Consider the following 17,894-nt stretch of genomic DNA (forward strand, 5'->3'; position numbering starts at 1 on the left):
GTTGTTTGTTAGTTTCAATTCTTTTTATGTATTATAAGAAAATGTTTCAAATGTGTGATGTAAGGACTCGGTGGAGTCCTTCACCTGCTTACAGTGTTTCCTTGCGGACTTGATGCATCACAGTCAGATTTGCAGTCGCAGTCTGAGCGTCTGAGCCAGATGGTGAGCCGCACTCGGAGGCCGATGCCTGGACCATCCGCAGGAAAAGCTTTGGGCTGTCGGGCCGGTCAGGTTTTGGAGCAAGGAAACGTGTCCACTTGTAGCGCTGTTCAACCTGAAAGTAAAAACACCACAACCGTCAGTTTATAGTTGCAGTTTATAACACCATCACTAAAGACTGTTTACCAAAAACACGCATTCTTCTTTTCAACATGAGCAAAGTTTACTTTCTGTGGACTCATGGCAGGTGACGGACCTGGATCCCTCGCAGGAGATGGTTCAGGATCAAAACCAGGTGGTGAGTCACTCTGGGAGGTGGATGGGACCCCGGTATGGACCCTCTTGAAGATGGGGCACTGACCGTTGGGCCGCTCCAGGTCTGGAACATAGACCTTGGTTTAGGTGTAGCTCTTCTTGTTCTGGAGATTAAAACAAATAAAACCATCAGACCACTGCTTCACAACATGTTAACACAATGCACTGTATTGGGTTTTTGCAGATATCTGATATTGCAACTCATCTGGCCAATAACCAATATGGATCTATATACTTTTTTCCCCTACTTAATTTTAGCGATCATCAAATCTCTTCAGTAGTAGAATTAACGTCACACTTTGCGTTCTCTTAATGTGATGGCTTTTCAATGTATCTAATATTTATAGTGCAAAATAAGAAAAAAATCCTCAACCTTAAGGTTTATGTTTTGGGCAATATGAATGTTTGTTCTTTGCTTCCATATCTGTGATCTTTTCTTTTTTTTTAATGTGTCAAATGTGTGATGTACAGACTCTGTGGAGTCCTTGTCCTACATACTGTCTTTCTCTGTTGTCTCGGGCCACATGAGGGGTCAGGGTCCATGACAGGTACGGAGCCGGGTTCAGTAACCAGCGAGGGGCCACCGTCAGTTCCAGTTGGTGGGCCACTCCATGCCGTGACCCTCTTGAAGACAGGTCTCTGGCTGTTGGGCTGGTTGGGCCTCACACAAAGACCTTGGTCCAGGTGTAGCGCTTCTTCTTCTGGAGGTAAAACAAATAAAACCTTCAGACACAGTTCACATCACGGTAACATAACATGGACTGGTATAATATCATGACTAAAGTCATCACATCGTGTGTTGCGTCAATACTTTCAGCGCCTCAGTGCAATAATACATCATGCAGCGTCTGCAGGATACGTAGTGCAGGTGGAGAATAACACAAATTAAATTTCATTCATGTAGAGTCGACAACTTAGGTTTGGCTGCATTGTTACATTTTTAACACCCTCTGTTATGATTGTTTACCAAAAAAATAATATCTGTTGTTTACCAGCAAGAGATGTTATTTTTTGCTCAGTGTTAGACAAGATTAGATCATATGGTCCTTCTGTGTCTTTGATGTTTTTATAAAAATGTGTCAAACGTTTGATGTCTTTGGCCTACTTACAGTCTTTGGACGAAGATGGACATCACTTGAGACTCAAACTGAGAGTCAGTGCCATGTGGGGAGGGACTGTCCATATCAGAAGAGGGGCCAGGATCAGGGCCAGACGAAGGACCGGGACTCATGGCAGGTGATAGACCAGGATCCGTGCCATGTGATGCACCAGGTGAGGAGCCAGCTGGAGAGCCACGCCGGGGTTTTGATGGCTGGACCCCCTCGAGGTCTGGCTGTGGGCTGTGGGGCAGCATGGCATCTGCCCGAGCAGGGACCAGGAACCACTGAATTTGCTCATCCTTATGAAAAAAAACCCCAAATACAACCATCAGACCACTGTTTCACATTATGTTTACATACCATGGACTCTCACACCATAATGAAAAATCATCACATTGCATTACCACAATGCAATAACTCACCTCCAAGTTTAACTCTGTTATGATTGTTTACCAACAACAGATATCTTTCTCTCAAAGTCAGACAGCAGACTATATATATGCAAAAATGCAGCTTTTACAAAGCAAAAATTTACGCCTGGCTTCATTTAAAAATATGTCAATTTTAAGCTCTATTGTCTATATAGAAATGTCCATATTGGCATTTTTTTCCTACATTTTAAGCATGCTATGGCATTATTGCTCAACAAATAACTGAAGCTTGGTATTTAACTTGAATGCAGCTTTAATTTACTCATTAAAACTTGGTAACAATATTTATTTTAAACTAACTCCAATCTGATTAATGCACACTGCAAACGGAAAATGTTGCCAGGTTTGAAATTATGTAGCCTACATCTGCGCTTTGGTAAAATGCATGAAAAACAACAGGGGTTTCAAAAAGTGATAAAATCTTACGTCTTCCATGAGTGAATTCTCGATGTCGCCGACAGCAGGTCTTCCGAGCTTCGAGGGGAAACGTCTCTGAATTTTTCTCTGCCAGAAAAGTCGTCGAGAAAAAGTGAGTTTTTGGGTTTTCGGGCTCGTTTTGCAGCAGTCTGGTCGAAATGTTCGATTATCAGACAGGACGCTCGAAGAACACGTGATAACGTCTCACCGGCGTTTCCAAACAAACAAATAAACAACAGACTTTTAAAGTTTTTCTTGCGCCAGTTTCAAATAAACGAGCCGATGCGCTGTATTGTGACCATGATGCAAAATTTTGTTTGTTTTTAATTATTTAATTTTTGCGTCTTTCTTTATGATAGTACTAGTACTTAAATGTCCCATTCACGTGGACTTTTTTTTTTCAAGACACCATATGTGAAAAAATAAAATACAAAAAATAAAAATAAAAAGTAGCCTATGTAAATACACTCATTTTATATTCATATTCACCTGTTAAGTTAGTGACATCATCAACCATTAAAAAAAAGACTTCCTAAAGCTGACGCTAGATGTCACCCATGCGCCACTTCGCCTTTTGTCTCCAGGTTGAACAGCTAAAACGATGCTCATTTTTTTGATTTACAGGTGCAGAATATTCAGTGCTGAAATGTAAATAAGTACACTTTTTTTCAAGATACTTTATATTTACGCCACTACATATCAGAGGAAATATTGTACTTTTTACTTCACTACATATATCTGAAAGCTTGAGTCACAGTTTACTTTACAAATGATTAATTTTGCATTAAAAAAAGCACAAGAGGAGTTTATTAAACATGATGTATTGTTATGAATTCACAGAAAATTAACTGCCAAATATTTTGGGAAACATTTAAGTCTTTTCCATTTTTTAAATGATTTTGAGTTTCGAGGGTTGTTCTTAATTTTGTTTGTAATTTGGGTTACTAATATGGGTTTTTTTTTTTTTTTAAATATTTTGAGTTTGGGGGTGTTTTTCTATTTTATTTTAACAATTTTGGGTTTGGGATTTTTTTTAGTTTTAGCTGTTTTTTCTATTTTTATAAGTTTGACTTTTTGTATATTTTTAAAATAATTTTAAGATTTTTTGCCATTTTTTTACAATAAATTTGAGGGTTAAAAATAGTTTTTTTCTACATTGTATACGACAGTTTTTAATACTTCATGTACATTTTCCCAATTATATTTACTATTAATTATGTGCCATTTTCATTGCAAAACTTTTACTGGAGACTGGGTGTTTTCACAGGTTGGTAGTGTACTTTTACTTGAGACGGATCTAAATACTTCTTTCACTACTGTAAATATTACACTTTTTACTGCATTCCATTGACTTTACAGCTGTAATTACTCTGTGGATTTAGAAAATCAATACAAAATATAAATCAACTAATAATTGTGACATACATTTGAGTACCCAGTAGTACATAAAGTAATTAAACAGATGGGCCATTCTGCATGATGAGTAAGCTGAGTTTTATATCCGGTAGGCTACTTTGAGTATATTTTGATGCTTATATTTTTGCACTTAATACTTTTGAATGCAGGACTTTTACTTGTAACAGAGTATTTTACACTGTTGCTACTTTCACTGACATGGGTACCTCTTCTACCACTGTCTGTTAACATTAGTGTTTTCTTTTTTTTTCTCTCTTAGACACATTTCGGACACAGTTCATGCAGTGTGAAGTGTCTACCTTCACCACAAAAATTGATAAAAATTTAGGAGAATGTTGCTGCATTATTTATGTTTAACATATTTCTCACACTTTTTGTTGTTTAGCATGATATGCAGAAATTTGCTATTGAAACTTTTTATTCAGTCTTAAAACATTATGCAACCAGTCAACATTCAGGCCACTCTCAGTGTGCACACACACTTACACACACTCACACACACACAAAGTGCAGACATAAGACAATGTCATCAAAACAGCACTGTCTATGACAGATAGGCAACATGAAGAGCAAAGGTGCTTAATATTGCACATTAAGATCAGTTCAGGAAACTTTTCAGCCCGTTCAGCTTTACTGGTAGATGACCGCAGTTTTTTTTTTTTTTTTTTTTTTTTAACAATCAAAGCAACTGATTACAAAACAGCTAACAGATTACACAAATTCTGCATGTGGCTACCAGCATTTGTCATGGGACTGACGTTGATTTCCTGCACTGATCCAGTGAAGGTAGATGCGACTCTGTAGGAAGAAACTAAAAACGAGGTAACAGTTGATAATGGCCATCTTGCACACATCTCAGGATGGAAAGCTCCAAGTGCTATAAATTCAAAAAAGGAAAGATATTTTTTGCCAATCTTTAACTAACGAATGAAAACCAATTAATTGTACAAGTGCAGAGTACACTTGATGAGCCTGGTTTTGCATTAGTGAAACGCTGCAGAGAGCATGATAATAGTATGGCCTGGATAGCTGCAGAATTACTGTTTTTTTTATTGCCTTGTTGCTCTAAAAATAAAGTATTAAGTATTTTTTTGATTGAAATTATCTGTCACTGTTAGGCCATACCTGAGTCTCATAGATTGTACCATTACGGGTAAACATAATGAACCTTGAAAGCTAAATTATGGACTGTGCTATAAGCAATAATAAGAGTGAGTTATTGCTTGGAAGCAGCCTTTTATCAGGCCATCTTGGATATTTGTTCCTGCAGGAAATTACATACAGAAAACTACAAAAGCCACACAAACCAATCCTTATTCCACCAAGTGATAAATTAGCATTAAATTCCAAAACCACAACCTCAAAACCCAGCAGTGTCCTAAGTGGCTGCCCTCTCTGTCTCAGGAGCAGTCAGTAAAGGTGGTTACCATGTTACCCCTCCGCTGAGTCACTGTCCTGCAGTGCTGCTTCCCCGAGCCGTGGAATCTGCTATCAGTCCTGGAACCGTGTGCGTTAAAGGAGAACATCTTCTCCAAGTCCTCAAACATGTCGTCAAAGAGTCCTCCTCCGAAGCCTCCCTGCTGAAACTGCCTCCTCTGTCTGTTCATGGACTCCCGGTGGGCCTGGAAGTGGCCGTCAAAGTGTCTCTTTTGGTGGGTTTGTTGACCGTGGGAGTGAAAGTGGTGCTGGTGTTGCTGTCCAAAAGTGTCAAAGTCTTTGAAAATGTCATCAAAGTTGAAGGACTGGTAGTGCTGGTGGAAATTATAGCCGCCTCCACTTCCTCCGTGGCCCTCTCCTGGTGACGGGCCATGGCCAAACTGGTCATACTCCCGCCTCCTCTTATCATCTGATAACGTCTCATATGCTGGTCGAGACAAAGACGCGTTTTGTCAGTCATTGTGTTGGTTGTTTGGAGACTGCTGCTCTGAAGTCTCTGAATATTTTACAGTAAATCTTGAATAAAGCCAAGAATAAAGAGGCAGCTGATCTAATGATTATTTTCACTATTAAATAACCTGCCATTTATTTTCTCAATTGATTGCTTAGTCAATAAAATAAAAAAATAAATAGATAAAAATCTTAACATGCCCAGTTTAATTTCCCAGGGCGCAAGGTGGCATCCTCAAATGACACATTTTATCATACCAACAATCCTAAAATCTCAGTTCAAAGCCAGTCAAACTGATGCTTTTGTCATACATATATTCCTCACATTTAAGAGGCATGAAAGCAGCAAATGTTTGCCTCCTGTGGCACTAGGATCCCAAGCTTGCTGAATTGATATGCACAAACACAGAGAAAACTCATTTTATGTGGAAATCTACTTGGCAATAAACTAGAATCTGGAAAAAAAACAACTATACAAATATTGTCTACCTCTCATTTGTGCAATAACCCCCACAGCTGCTACAATGTTTTTGTTTACACAGTTTATATACTGGTTATTCTTTTTTGCACTACACTGTTTACACTGTTTATTTACTGATTATTCTGTTTCTGCACTATTTATTCTGCTGTTTACATTCTGTTTATCTGTTTTCTCTCTACTGCACTCATTACTATTTTTGCTCTTGTTTTTTGTTTTTTTTTTCTTTTGTTTTGTTATAGAGACTATATTTTTAATTCTTTAATTCTATTTTTAACTCTGTTGTGCCTGTGCACTTTACTGTTTGCCCTGTCCTGTCTGATATCATGGGATAGTGAGAAACGTAATTTCGATTCCTTTGTATGTCAAGTACATGTGAAGAAACTGACAAATAAATCTGACTTTGACTTTGATATGTTATTTAACCACTGACATTTCTCCATGTAGGCTACTTATTATATAAATATATTTTACTTTTAAAGACCTGTTTACCCATTGCCCCACATTCCGCACAGACTTACCCTCTGCTATCTCCCTGAACTTGGCTTCGGCGTCTGGGCCCTTGTTTCGGTCCGGATGGTACTTGAGGGCCAGCTTGTGGAAGGCTTTCTTGATCATGCGCTCAGAGGCATCTCTGGGCACCCCCAGTATGTCGTAGTAGTCCCTCTTGGCCAGGATGAACTCTGAGATGAGCAGGACATGAACCGCTAGCAGCAACACCGACTGCGCTGTGGCCATACTGCTGGTTTCGGCTCCTTTGCGGCTGTGAAGAGAGTTTGACAGCTCGGTTAGCGTTTCACACACCCCTGACACACACTGACAGACTTTTAAATACGGTTTAAAACGTCTAAGTATTCTTAAAAACAGCCACAATGTAAGCTGAATTGCGTTATCGGTGCACTGACGTTACCTGGTTTCAACAAAAAGGCGTTAACTCACTGTTTTGGTAAACTTTAACCGACTCTGCCGCCAAAAAAGCTTGTTAATAACACTCAGGGGTTTTTGGTCGCTGTTACAGATGAAATACTGACGACAAATAATGTTCTTGCGTGTTGGAAAAAGAGGTATTACCTGGAGAGAGGGTCGAAAACAGCCGCAGGACACGTCAAACAGCCTCCAACAAGCTCCAGCTGATGCGAAACGAAAGCTAGCAGTTGTTGACGAGCTGCATTCCTGAGCGGTAACACCACGACTCGCAACGCCATTGGTCCGTTTCTGAGCACAGTGACGTACTTCGCTGTGATTGGTGGAAACAGTGCGCACGTGGAGAGTGGGGATTGTCTGGAAAAGGACATAACAGAAGCGAGAGGGTGATCTTCGTCTACTTCCGGCTTTGCTTTTCTATGTCATTTTGGCGTTTCGATTGACTTGTAAGACCTAATCATGTTTTTAACCCAGTATGTTATATGATTTAGTTCATATGTTTACTTTTTGCTTAAAATAGGTGATGAATGTTTAAATTAAACATGAACAGACATCCATACTTTATTTGAGTGTTTAAAAACCTGAAATGATAAAATGACCCAAAACTTAGCAACCTATTGGTAAAAGCTTACAAGAAAATTGCTGGAAAATTAGCGCAATTTTTTTTTTTTTTTTTTTTAAATTATGTGACTTATTTTGCAAATATAATTCTAATAATCAAAGAGACAGTTTCTGGATTATTTTTGGAAACTCACAAAACGTTTTGCAAATAAAAAAACGAATATATAAATACACAAACAAAGTCAAAAAATAAAATGCAAATCTGTGAATACAACAAATTAATTTACAACTAAATTAAAAACACTTGTGAACATCTTCCTCACATTTAAACTTTGGTATTTGTGAATCCATTTTCTATTTGTGAGTCTCAATTCTATGCTTTCGGATTTGCATTTTATGCACACGAGTCTTCTTTTCATATTTTTGGAATTTGTTTGTGTATTTGCAGATCTTTTTATTATATTTGTACAAAAATTTGGGGAGTTAATGTGTGTCTGTGGAAGTTGATACTGTTGGAAGATATATTTACAGATTTCACATTCATGCACAGATTGTCAAACTGCTCACACAAATAATACTGAAATGAATCTATCTCCAATCATCTTACATTTTACCAGCAAACCTACTTTAATAGACAGACCCTTGATTAAGACAGTATACAGGTTAACATGTACAGTGAGGCCTTCCTTCGTACCATATCGTCCACAAAATAATTCCAATATTAAAAATGTAGACGCGAGATGGGACGATAATTATCTTGATCAATAAACACAGCAGCCCAAACGTCATCTCCGCTGAGAACTCCAACCCGGAAGTGACAGTTTTCGAGCTGGTTTTGTGTTTTCAAAACATTTTAACAACAAACGTGTCTGTGTGAAGCGTTTTCATGCAGTTTCGCAGCAGATATGCCGCGATACTGTGCTGTGAAAGTTTGCAGAAACCGCGGGGGAAGTGCATCGAGACAAGACAACAAGAGAATTAGTTTTTACCCGTATGTTGACTGTTTTCTCTCTGCTCTCTGACTTTAAGTGTTTGTGTGGTGCAGCTGCAGGTGCTTCTTTTCTGTTTTATATAGTGTCTTATGCGAAGATTATATTAGTCATAGAGACGGTGATATGTTGAAATGAATGTTTAAATCAGAAGAGTAATGTGTGTAAGGATACCTGTTTATAATGTTACTGACTGATATATACTTTATACAAACAGGACCAAGATCTCATTTAAAAATATAATAATGATAATGTGGATAACATAATATAATGATAAAATTCTAAAACATCCTCGGCATGGGTATAAAATTTAATAAAAATACAAGCATATCATTTTACACAATCCCACCATAAATCAGTAGCACCTCTAATCACATTTTTTAATTGTCGCATCAATATGTAAAGTGTCAGTCTGCACTGTAAATTATTTCAGACAATGGGGCAAAATATTTGAAGGCTGTCGTTCCAAGATGAGTGTTTACTGCAGGGACAGTCCTAAAGGGGGGTGGGCGTCATGAATAGAATATTGATGATAAATAAGTGATGATAAATAAGGTTGTCATTTTTGAAGCAGTGCTGGAGTGAATGCAGAGCAACGATAATTATGTTAATGATGCAACATTCAACTGGTGCTGAAACCATGAAAAGTTTAAAATCAGCCTTTTACTGTATGTTTTCCTTGCTCCCCTCAAAGGTTTCCCTTGCAAGACACATCCAGGCTGCAGAAATGGGTGGACAACATGAAGCGGGAGGAGTGGACCCCGAGTCGACATCAGTACTTGTGCAGCGAGCATTTTACAGAGGACTGCTTCGATATTCGCTGGGGCATCCGCTACCTGAAGAACACAGCCATCCCAACCATATTTCCCTCCACTGAGGATGTATGTATCTTTCTTGTTTTCCTGTCTAAACATCCATCACCGGTCTAATATGGATCAATCAATCCAACAAGGAGGAAAAAAAAGGAAGAGCGCACTTTCAGTTGCAGAAAATACTTAAAATTTTGAGGTTTATCACTGATTTATTGCCGTGAAACAAGCTTCTTATTCACTCTGTGATCTTTTGTGTTGCTTGTGATTAACCAGACTTTACTTTCTTTTACCTTAGGATGGAGACACCAAAGTTACCACCTTTAAAAGAAGCCCAAAGGCCAAACCCAGGACTTTAGACACTGAGTCGACTGGATTTGACTCTCCTCTCAACAAGAGGCCGCTCATTTTGAGCAGAACGTGCAAAAAGGTCCAGCCAAGCACAACAAACAGCATCGCTGGCGAACACACAGAGATATTTCAATCACCTCTGGTGTCAGAAAGTGGCATTTCCTGTCATTCTGATCTCTTAGAGAGACAGACCGCTGCTTGTGAGTTACCAGGTGACAGTGGAGTGACAGCAGCGTCCTGCCTCACACTGTCCCCACGAGGTGAGCCGCCGTCTGAAGAGCAGACTGACTCCATTGTGACTGTGTTGTGCTGTGAGTCGTTGGGCTCTTTTTTGGATGGAGAGGAAAATGCGGATGCAGCTGCCCTCCAAGCAGCACTGGGCCAGACTTTTAGCTTCGTCCCTGTGGAGACAGTCAAAGACGAACCCACGGGCTGTTTTTTGGAGGAGAGGGGACCCAGTGACGGAGAGCACATTTCTGTTTACGAGCACTCGTACTGCAGACCGGACACAGACAAAGATCAGCTTTGGAGTAAGATCCTGAGTTTGCATGCAAAGATCTTGGAACTGGATCGCAGGGAGGAGAACACTGTGGCCAAAATCCGCGCTCTGGAGACTGAGGTGGCAATCCTGAAGAGAGACGGAGCTGTTTTTAAAGAGAAGCAGAAAATTTTAGAAGATTATATATCATCCATGTTGCTTTGATTTTGAAAATAATTACACGATATGGACTCTGAAATTGAATTGTAAACTTGTGTAATGGATTTTAATTGTTGCCATTGAGTCACTTTTGCTAACATGTTGCACATGCTCCCATACATAAAGCACAGCGGCACAAATTGGGTCTTGTGAGACTCTATTGGTACTCAGTGCTCCGCAACATTAGCCAGGTAAGACCATCCTGATGACGTGAGCTCAACATTGTGTTTCTCTGGATTTTCTGCCAACCCGAACCATTTCAGTGGGCGGGTGTTACTCTCGTTGACAGACAAACACCTTCAGCCAATCCTGATGTTAGCATTAGCGTCCGCTCGCTCCTCTACTGTACAAATATATCATCAGTTAGACAGTAACAGTCATAAAATACCATTTTTATATATGTACCCTTTGCATGTGACCTAGTCAATAACAATCCCCACAAGGTTTTTGCGATACACTGGCATGCAAGTATATTTTGGCATCTGCATGGTCGTGATCCTCAGCTTTGCAGCCCCTTCTATCTGCTCCTCCGTCACAGCAATTAGCGATTATTAGCAATTATTTGTATATGTGCATTTTTCTCACCACCAACAGAGCCAGTTAGTAAATCAAGATTTGGGCAAATCCATTCAGACAAAAGGAAAAAATGTAATTTTCTTCAAGAAATACCACAAATGCATCCTCTTGTTTTTTTTTATCAACTCTATCACTGATTTAACTTCACTTATCAGCTGTTTACTCTGCTAATGTGAGAGTTAACACTTGTTGCTGTGCAGGCTGCCGTTTATGTTTTCAAAGCCTGCATGCTACATCATCCACCATAAAGCGGTCCCTAAATTGGCTGCCTATGTATTCAGCCACAGACCGAAACGGTGATTGGCCGGACTAGACTGTGGTGCATTGAAATTGTTCACGGTGCATAAAGTCTAGACTGGGACAGGAAGAGAAACAGAGTGTTGAGCTCATGTGATCAGGATGGTCTCATCAGGCTACCACAACATTGCTTTCAATATTCCTTCTCCGTGAAGGACATTTTGACTTGTCACAGTAGGAAACACACAGGTATAACTTATCAAAGTAATGATGGCTGAATTCAATTTAACTGCTTTGATTTCCTGTCTGGTATTCTGCATGCTGCCTCGCCGTCACTTCCACTAGAGCACTTAAATAGAGCAGAGCTGTTGTTAATGTTATTAGTAAAACCTGTGCTTTTCTTGCTATGACAATTAAAAATGCCTGCTGTGAGAAGGGCGGGGGCCCATCGTGTGTCTTATTATCTGTTTTTGTCCACATGGTGGCATATCATTTCAGAGCGTCACTAAAGCATTGGTTTTTAGCCACTTATTGCTATGCATTTCTGATACATATCTGAGATTTTTTGTCACGTTTACAGTTTTTGCATGATTGTATCTTTGTTGTGATCAATACACAGTCATTGAGAACCAGGAAAAGTCATGGAATTTCCCAATTTTCACGGCATGGATAATTATATTAATGGAATTAGTAAAAATCATTGAAAGATTTGGAAAATTCATGGAATTTTCTTGTGTGTAATGCAAATAGTTGTTTCAGTAATTTTCTTAAATATTTTTTGTAAGGGTAGTGCTGCCATGCCAGAATAAAAAAAAAAAACAGATCAGTATCAGGTAATAACATTGTTTCTTGTTATAATGATGTTTTTCACATTTTAATGTTTGAATGTACAATTCTGTGAACGGTCATTGAAATTCGTTATGGATCCTTGAAAAATCATGGAAAGTTTGGAAATCTTGTCAATGAAAACCTGATCAATACATTGTTAATGGCTCACCATGAATCATGCCTGAACCCTTTTTAATATCTTGATATACAACTGGCAAAAGTTATTTATTTAAAAAAAAAAAACACAAAAAAAACCCCCAAAACATCACCCACTAAATGATAATTTGTATATCAGTTACTGATTGCATATTACCTTGAATAAAATAAAAGGATGAAGTTATGCTCTTACATATTAAAAAGTTCAGCTTCACTGTGATATCATAATGTTTTACAGAAATCCTTTACTGGCCGTTACTCAACGCCATAACTCAAGAACAAAAGGGGAGACATTTGGTCAGATACTGCATTGGTGAAACTAATTTTGATACTCCAGATCGTATAGATCTTCGGTGCTATTATGTGCATGACGCATCCATGCTTTCACAGACATGATTGTAAGCTGTAACTGCTTCACTGGGACATTCAAGTTTTCTTCACGGATTCAAGGTAACATGTAGTTAGTAATTAACATACAAATGATCATTTTGAGAGCGAAGCAGCACATGATTGAAACAGCTACAGCTTTCTGTTGATATTCAATTCTTTCCACTACACAAAAAACACCATTCATACTTGTAATGACCCTGACTTCAGTGTTCTTGAATCACGAGCAATCACCGGCCTGTCATTCTCTGCAATATCCCGCAAGTCTAAAATATTCTGTTTCACAGAAAAACTAATGAATCAATTCTGAGGTAGAAAAGAGCACGTTGTAAAGGTGTTTCTAACAGCATGTGCTTCTCAGGGGGCTGTGTTTGTGTCCACTATGTCCCTGGTGATTGTTTTAAACCCCCACAATGACATAAACATGAACCAGCGGCAGGATTTATCTCCCACTTTCCCACCCTCAGGCTCTGAATTAGTCATCATAGTATTTTTCCAAATGAGATATCTAATTCTGTTTGAAGCAGTTTTCCAGAAAGAAATGCGCCATAGGCTGTCTTTGCACCGTAGCAGGTCTGGGCACAGGGAGTGGACTGTGATCAATGTATTTTTATCCCACACCTGTGGTGACAATAGCAATGAATTGCTTAAATAACACCTGTTATGCTCGTAACTAGCAAGCATCACGTCACTCAAGACTTTAATAAGGCTAAAAGGGCAGTCACAATGATGGCATGATGATGGTTCTGGGAGAATGCAATGGTCTTTAATGTGATTGAGAGGTAGGAAGGGGAGAGGCTACATTGGTTTCAAGTTAATTAAAAATTGATTGCACATATGAAAGGATTCGCAATTGTGATTTCAAATGACTCCCAGGTTTTGAGTAACATGAAAAGGTTACACATTTCCCTTGCAAAGATCGAGCCCAGCAAGGATTAGCAGAGTGGATTCTGAAAATTAGTAATGAAAATGGCATGGTTATAATCCTTTTGTTCCACAGCTCAGCGGGAAAACAAAACGTCATTGCAGTGCATTAGTCTCCTTAATGCACTGTGACAATTTTTCTCTTGGCAAGGAGCAAATCCTCGAGACATAAGCATAGGTCTTGATCTCAAAGCACGGTGGAGTAATGATACTAATCTTTGTTTGGAAACACGCAATATTAACAAAGTCAAAAACCTACTCAGAGCTAGGGGAATGTAAAGGCAGTTCAATGAACAAGGATTAAGAAATAAAATCTTCATGATTAAATTTAAAAAAAAAAAATAGGATAGCAAATTATATTGAGAAACTGGAGGAACCTGGAGTCCTTTTTTAAGGGTTTTCCACACATTCATTTATTTTTGGACACACACATATTTAAAAGCCAAAAAAGAAAAGACTAAAGTTTGCTGTCAGTATTTAAAGGTCACATTTTAATTACATTACAACATTAAAAATATGTCACATATGTCTGTCGATGTTGTGTCTAGCCTGGCATTCAGTTTCTCTGTATAGCGTGTAGAAAGAAAATACAGGTTTTTGTCTGAGATATTCTTTTGTTGCAGGTTTATTTTTAAAGTCTGACATGCAGAAAACCAAAATCTTAATATTTTTAACCAAAAACCTTAATATCAATATTGTAGGACTGAGTATTCACAAAATATTTATTTACACAATTAAATATTTGATAAATAATCATCACTTGTGTGGATATACCTTGCGATTCAAAACGCATATTTTTACTTTTATAGTATATACTGCAGTTGCCCTACAAAGTATGTGCTGTTACATATATAGTATGCATACAATTAGGGCATGCTACTTCATCATACCATGAACTTTGACCCTCTTGCTCATATTGTCGTCACATATGCCGTCTGTATTGCAAAATCTTAAGCAAAAAGAAAAAGTATGCGATTTGGAACGCAGCAATAATAAAGAAGCAGTTAATGGCAAATGAAAGAAAAGCTATATCAGCCTCAGAAAATCACATCACTTTACTGTAATGCAGCCTTTAAAACCAGGAAAAGACAACACTTACGATATTGTCATATCCAAAATCTAAGATGGTATCTCGTCTCATGCATTAATATTGAAATATTTCCCAGACCTAACTCCAGCACTGAATGAAGGGGAGTATTGTGCTCTATACAAATGTGCCTGGGGAAAGGCTGGCATGTTTTATATGACATAATGTCTAAACTTGTTTGACCAGCTGCTACAACATATAAAACATGTATTTTTTCATGCATGATGGATAACTCATGTGCACACACACTGAAACATTGACTGAGAAAATATACGCAGAAGCTAACAGAAATTCAATCTCTTGTAAGGCAATGCTGAAACTCATCCAGTTAGATTTTTTCTTAATAATTAAAGAGCATCTATACACAATAACAATCCAAGTTGTATCTGGAGCTTGTCAGGTCCTGGACTGTATCTGATGTGACAAATCCCTTGAAATCAGTTTTAGTTAACGTAATTTTTTTTAGCTATAGTAGAGATATATCCAAGGGTTTGTGCAGCTGTTGAGGCTGGCCAGCAGCATTATGATGGCAAACACTGGACCTGCGACGGAGAAAAAAAGAGAGAAATATAAACAAATTATGAAAATGGGTGCAAAAGTCCAAATTTTCTGAGGAGCAAAGTTATGGACAAACTGTTTCAAAACTGGGGGGACAAATATGAAATGTGGGAGGTTGGGGGTCCACCAAGAAATACTGAGCGTCAAGAACTTTTTGTAGTGCATATTTGTGCCTATCCTGCATCAGTTTAGGATGGAAAGGAGCGGTGTGTAAGATTTAGGGGAGTTCAGTAGCATCTTGCGATGAGGATTTCAACCTGGTGAAACTTCTCCAAGTTAGGATTCCCTTAGAGTCATCGTTCAGGGGGTTTTAACCAGGAGACAAATTATCTGCAGAGATCTGTTCCTGTCCAGAACAAACAGAGCTGTTGCTTTAAACACGTAAAAAGAGAATAAAGCTGTTCTGTGTTACAAATCAGTGTGTCTCCAACACTGTTTGGCTCGTCACAGACGGGCCGCTAGTGAAGCATCTGCTAATGTGTGCTCACTTTTGTTCCTCTAATAACCTCAGATTCATACATTCAGGAGGTTTTTAACAGGAGCTGAATTATCCACAGAGGTCTCTTCCTCTCCAAAACAAATGGACTAGGTGATTTAAACAGGTAAAAAAAAAAACGGAATAAAGCGGATCACATTAAAAATCAGTGTTTTCCCAATGCTGTTTGGCTTGTTGCAGAGAGGCTGCTACCTACAGTGACCAATGTGAAATGCGAATGGACCAGAGAGACAGCCTTTGGACTGTCTGTTCTCAGCCACTGTAGAAATGTGGTGGTGCAACATGGTGGACCCATGCAAGAGGATCTGCTCCCTTTGTAGATGTTAAAAAAGCTCATTCTTACCAACCAAAAACACCATAATTCTTATTTTAAGATGGTTATACTCTGAAAACATACTTATATTCCATTTCTCATAAATCCTACACATTATAGCTTACCTTTAAATATATTATTATATCACTATATAACTTGTAGTCCAATCCCAAAGTGACATTAATATAATGTATCTTTGGTCCTCAAAGGATGGAGACCTGATAGACCTCATTTGGACAAACCTTGAGTAGGCGCACTGCTAGGGCTCCAAGCAGACCATAACTGGACAACAAAGAACGGGCTCCAACACACCGTGTATGTCATTATAATCACAAATGTCATTTTCACAGTCTTCAGCATGGTGTTGGACACCCCCTTCATGCCCGTGCGTCCTGCTTGCAGCGCCTTCCTCTTCATGTTGAAGTAGATTGTTGTGCATATTCTTATTTGGCAGTAAAGCACAATGACTGCAGGCAGGGCAAAAACTGACAGGGTGATCCAGGTGATGTAGACCCTGCTCCCCCACGGTTCAATAAAAGTCGCCCAGCAGTCGTACTGGTTCTCCTTCACCTCCTGGAGAGAGAAGATGGAGATTTGAGGGGAGCTGAAGGCAAGAGAGATGAGCCACGCTGCGCCTATGGAGAGGTATCTCCTTCCGCCATTCAGGAAGGAAACCATCGGCTTACAAACCGCGTGGTACCGGTCTATGGTCATAGCTACGATCATGTAGGTGGAGGCAAACATTCCGACCACCTGTAGGTATTTTACGGACCGGCACAGGAAGTCCGTGCCGCGGAACCTGTGCGTAATTTCCATGAGAAACTGCGGGAGGACTTGGAAAAAAGCGACCACCAGATCAGCCAGGCACAGGTGCAACAGAAACAACTGCGTCCTCGTGTTTCTTTTTCGCTTCTTCCAAAGTGTGCACAAGAAGAAGACATTGCTGCACGTTGCGAGGACAAAAACCAAACCCAAAATGCCAGCTCTGATGAGCGCGAAACGTTCATACGCGTCTCCATCCTCATCTGTCGCCTTTTGAGAGCCGTTGCTGCTGGAATCCATTTAATTTCTGATTTTTCCTGTGTGTCCAGTAACTTCTTGGTTCATTTGGCGTTATCGTTCAATATTTAGAGGTTTTAATACTGTAATGTTGGCACAGAAGCATCTCAACATTTTCCTCCTTTGCGTGCGTAATTCCAAGTGACTGTGGTGGCTGTGAGAAGGGAGAGCCATCCACTTGAATGGGTGAGGGGAGGTCACTCACTGGGGACTGAATGTTCACAAAGACATTTAAATAAGTCTACAATTTACTGAATTGTTTTTTTTTTGTTTTGTTTTTTGTTTTTTTTTAAACGCTTGATCAAACCAACTTGAAATTTTCCAAAATAATATTCAAAACCACAAAATGCACACAAAATCCATATACACTTAAGACCAAAATGAGCTGGTGCTCTTTGAGCATGAGCGGATTATGAAACAATGGGCCCCTGGGTACAGACATAAAAAAAGGCCCCACCACCTTAAGAGCAAGACACAAAGACTGTTGTTGTTTAACATGTATTTATAGTCATTATGCATCTCTTGCAACTATCAAACATGGACATACTGTATTTGCATAAGTGAAAGGTGCAAATAGGGTACATATTTTTTTATATTATTGTATTTGATCTGATGTTTTTTTTTTGTTATATTGTATACTTTTTTTTTTTTTTACCACTGAGATCACTTTTTTTTGCATTTCTCTCTTGCTCTTATAGCTTCGGTTTTGTGGTTTTGTGTCTCATTATGATAATTTAGT

General features: G+C 38.9%; 3 protein-coding genes across 3 annotated transcripts; 1 reads left to right on the forward strand and 2 right to left on the reverse strand.

Moving 5' to 3' along the window:
* Positions 1–4,238: 4,238 nt before the first annotated feature.
* On the reverse strand, positions 4,239–7,359 carry LOC121961291 (dnaJ homolog subfamily B member 9-like). The gene is made up of 3 exons (XM_042511218.1): positions 7,275–7,359; positions 6,725–6,966; positions 4,239–5,702 (listed from the first exon to the last, which is right to left on the reverse strand). Exons 2-3 carry the CDS (start codon positions 6,939–6,941, stop codon positions 5,239–5,241), a joined length of 681 nt encoding a protein of 226 aa, XP_042367152.1. The 5' UTR covers positions 6,942–6,966; positions 7,275–7,359; the 3' UTR covers positions 4,239–5,238.
* A 1,155-nt stretch (positions 7,360–8,514) lies between these two features.
* LOC121961484 (THAP domain-containing protein 5-like) lies at positions 8,515–12,343 on the forward strand. Its single transcript, XM_042511486.1, has 3 exons — positions 8,515–8,679; positions 9,372–9,558; positions 9,785–12,343. The coding sequence occupies exons 1-3, from the start codon at positions 8,594–8,596 to the stop codon at positions 10,538–10,540; spliced, it is 1,029 nt and encodes a 342-aa protein (XP_042367420.1). The 5' UTR covers positions 8,515–8,593; the 3' UTR covers positions 10,541–12,343.
* Positions 12,344–15,191: 2,848 nt separating this feature from the next.
* On the reverse strand, positions 15,192–17,158 carry avpr2l (arginine vasopressin receptor 2, like). Its single transcript, XM_042511423.1, has 2 exons — positions 16,339–17,158; positions 15,192–15,271 (listed from the first exon to the last, which is right to left on the reverse strand). The coding sequence occupies exons 1-2, from the start codon at positions 17,156–17,158 to the stop codon at positions 15,192–15,194; spliced, it is 900 nt and encodes a 299-aa protein (XP_042367357.1).
* Between the last annotated feature and the right edge of the window lie 736 nt (positions 17,159–17,894).

The sequence above is a fragment of the Plectropomus leopardus genome, chromosome 22 (genome assembly GCF_008729295.1).
Source record: "Plectropomus leopardus isolate mb chromosome 22, YSFRI_Pleo_2.0, whole genome shotgun sequence".
Lineage (NCBI taxonomy): Eukaryota > Metazoa > Chordata > Actinopteri > Perciformes > Serranidae > Plectropomus > Plectropomus leopardus.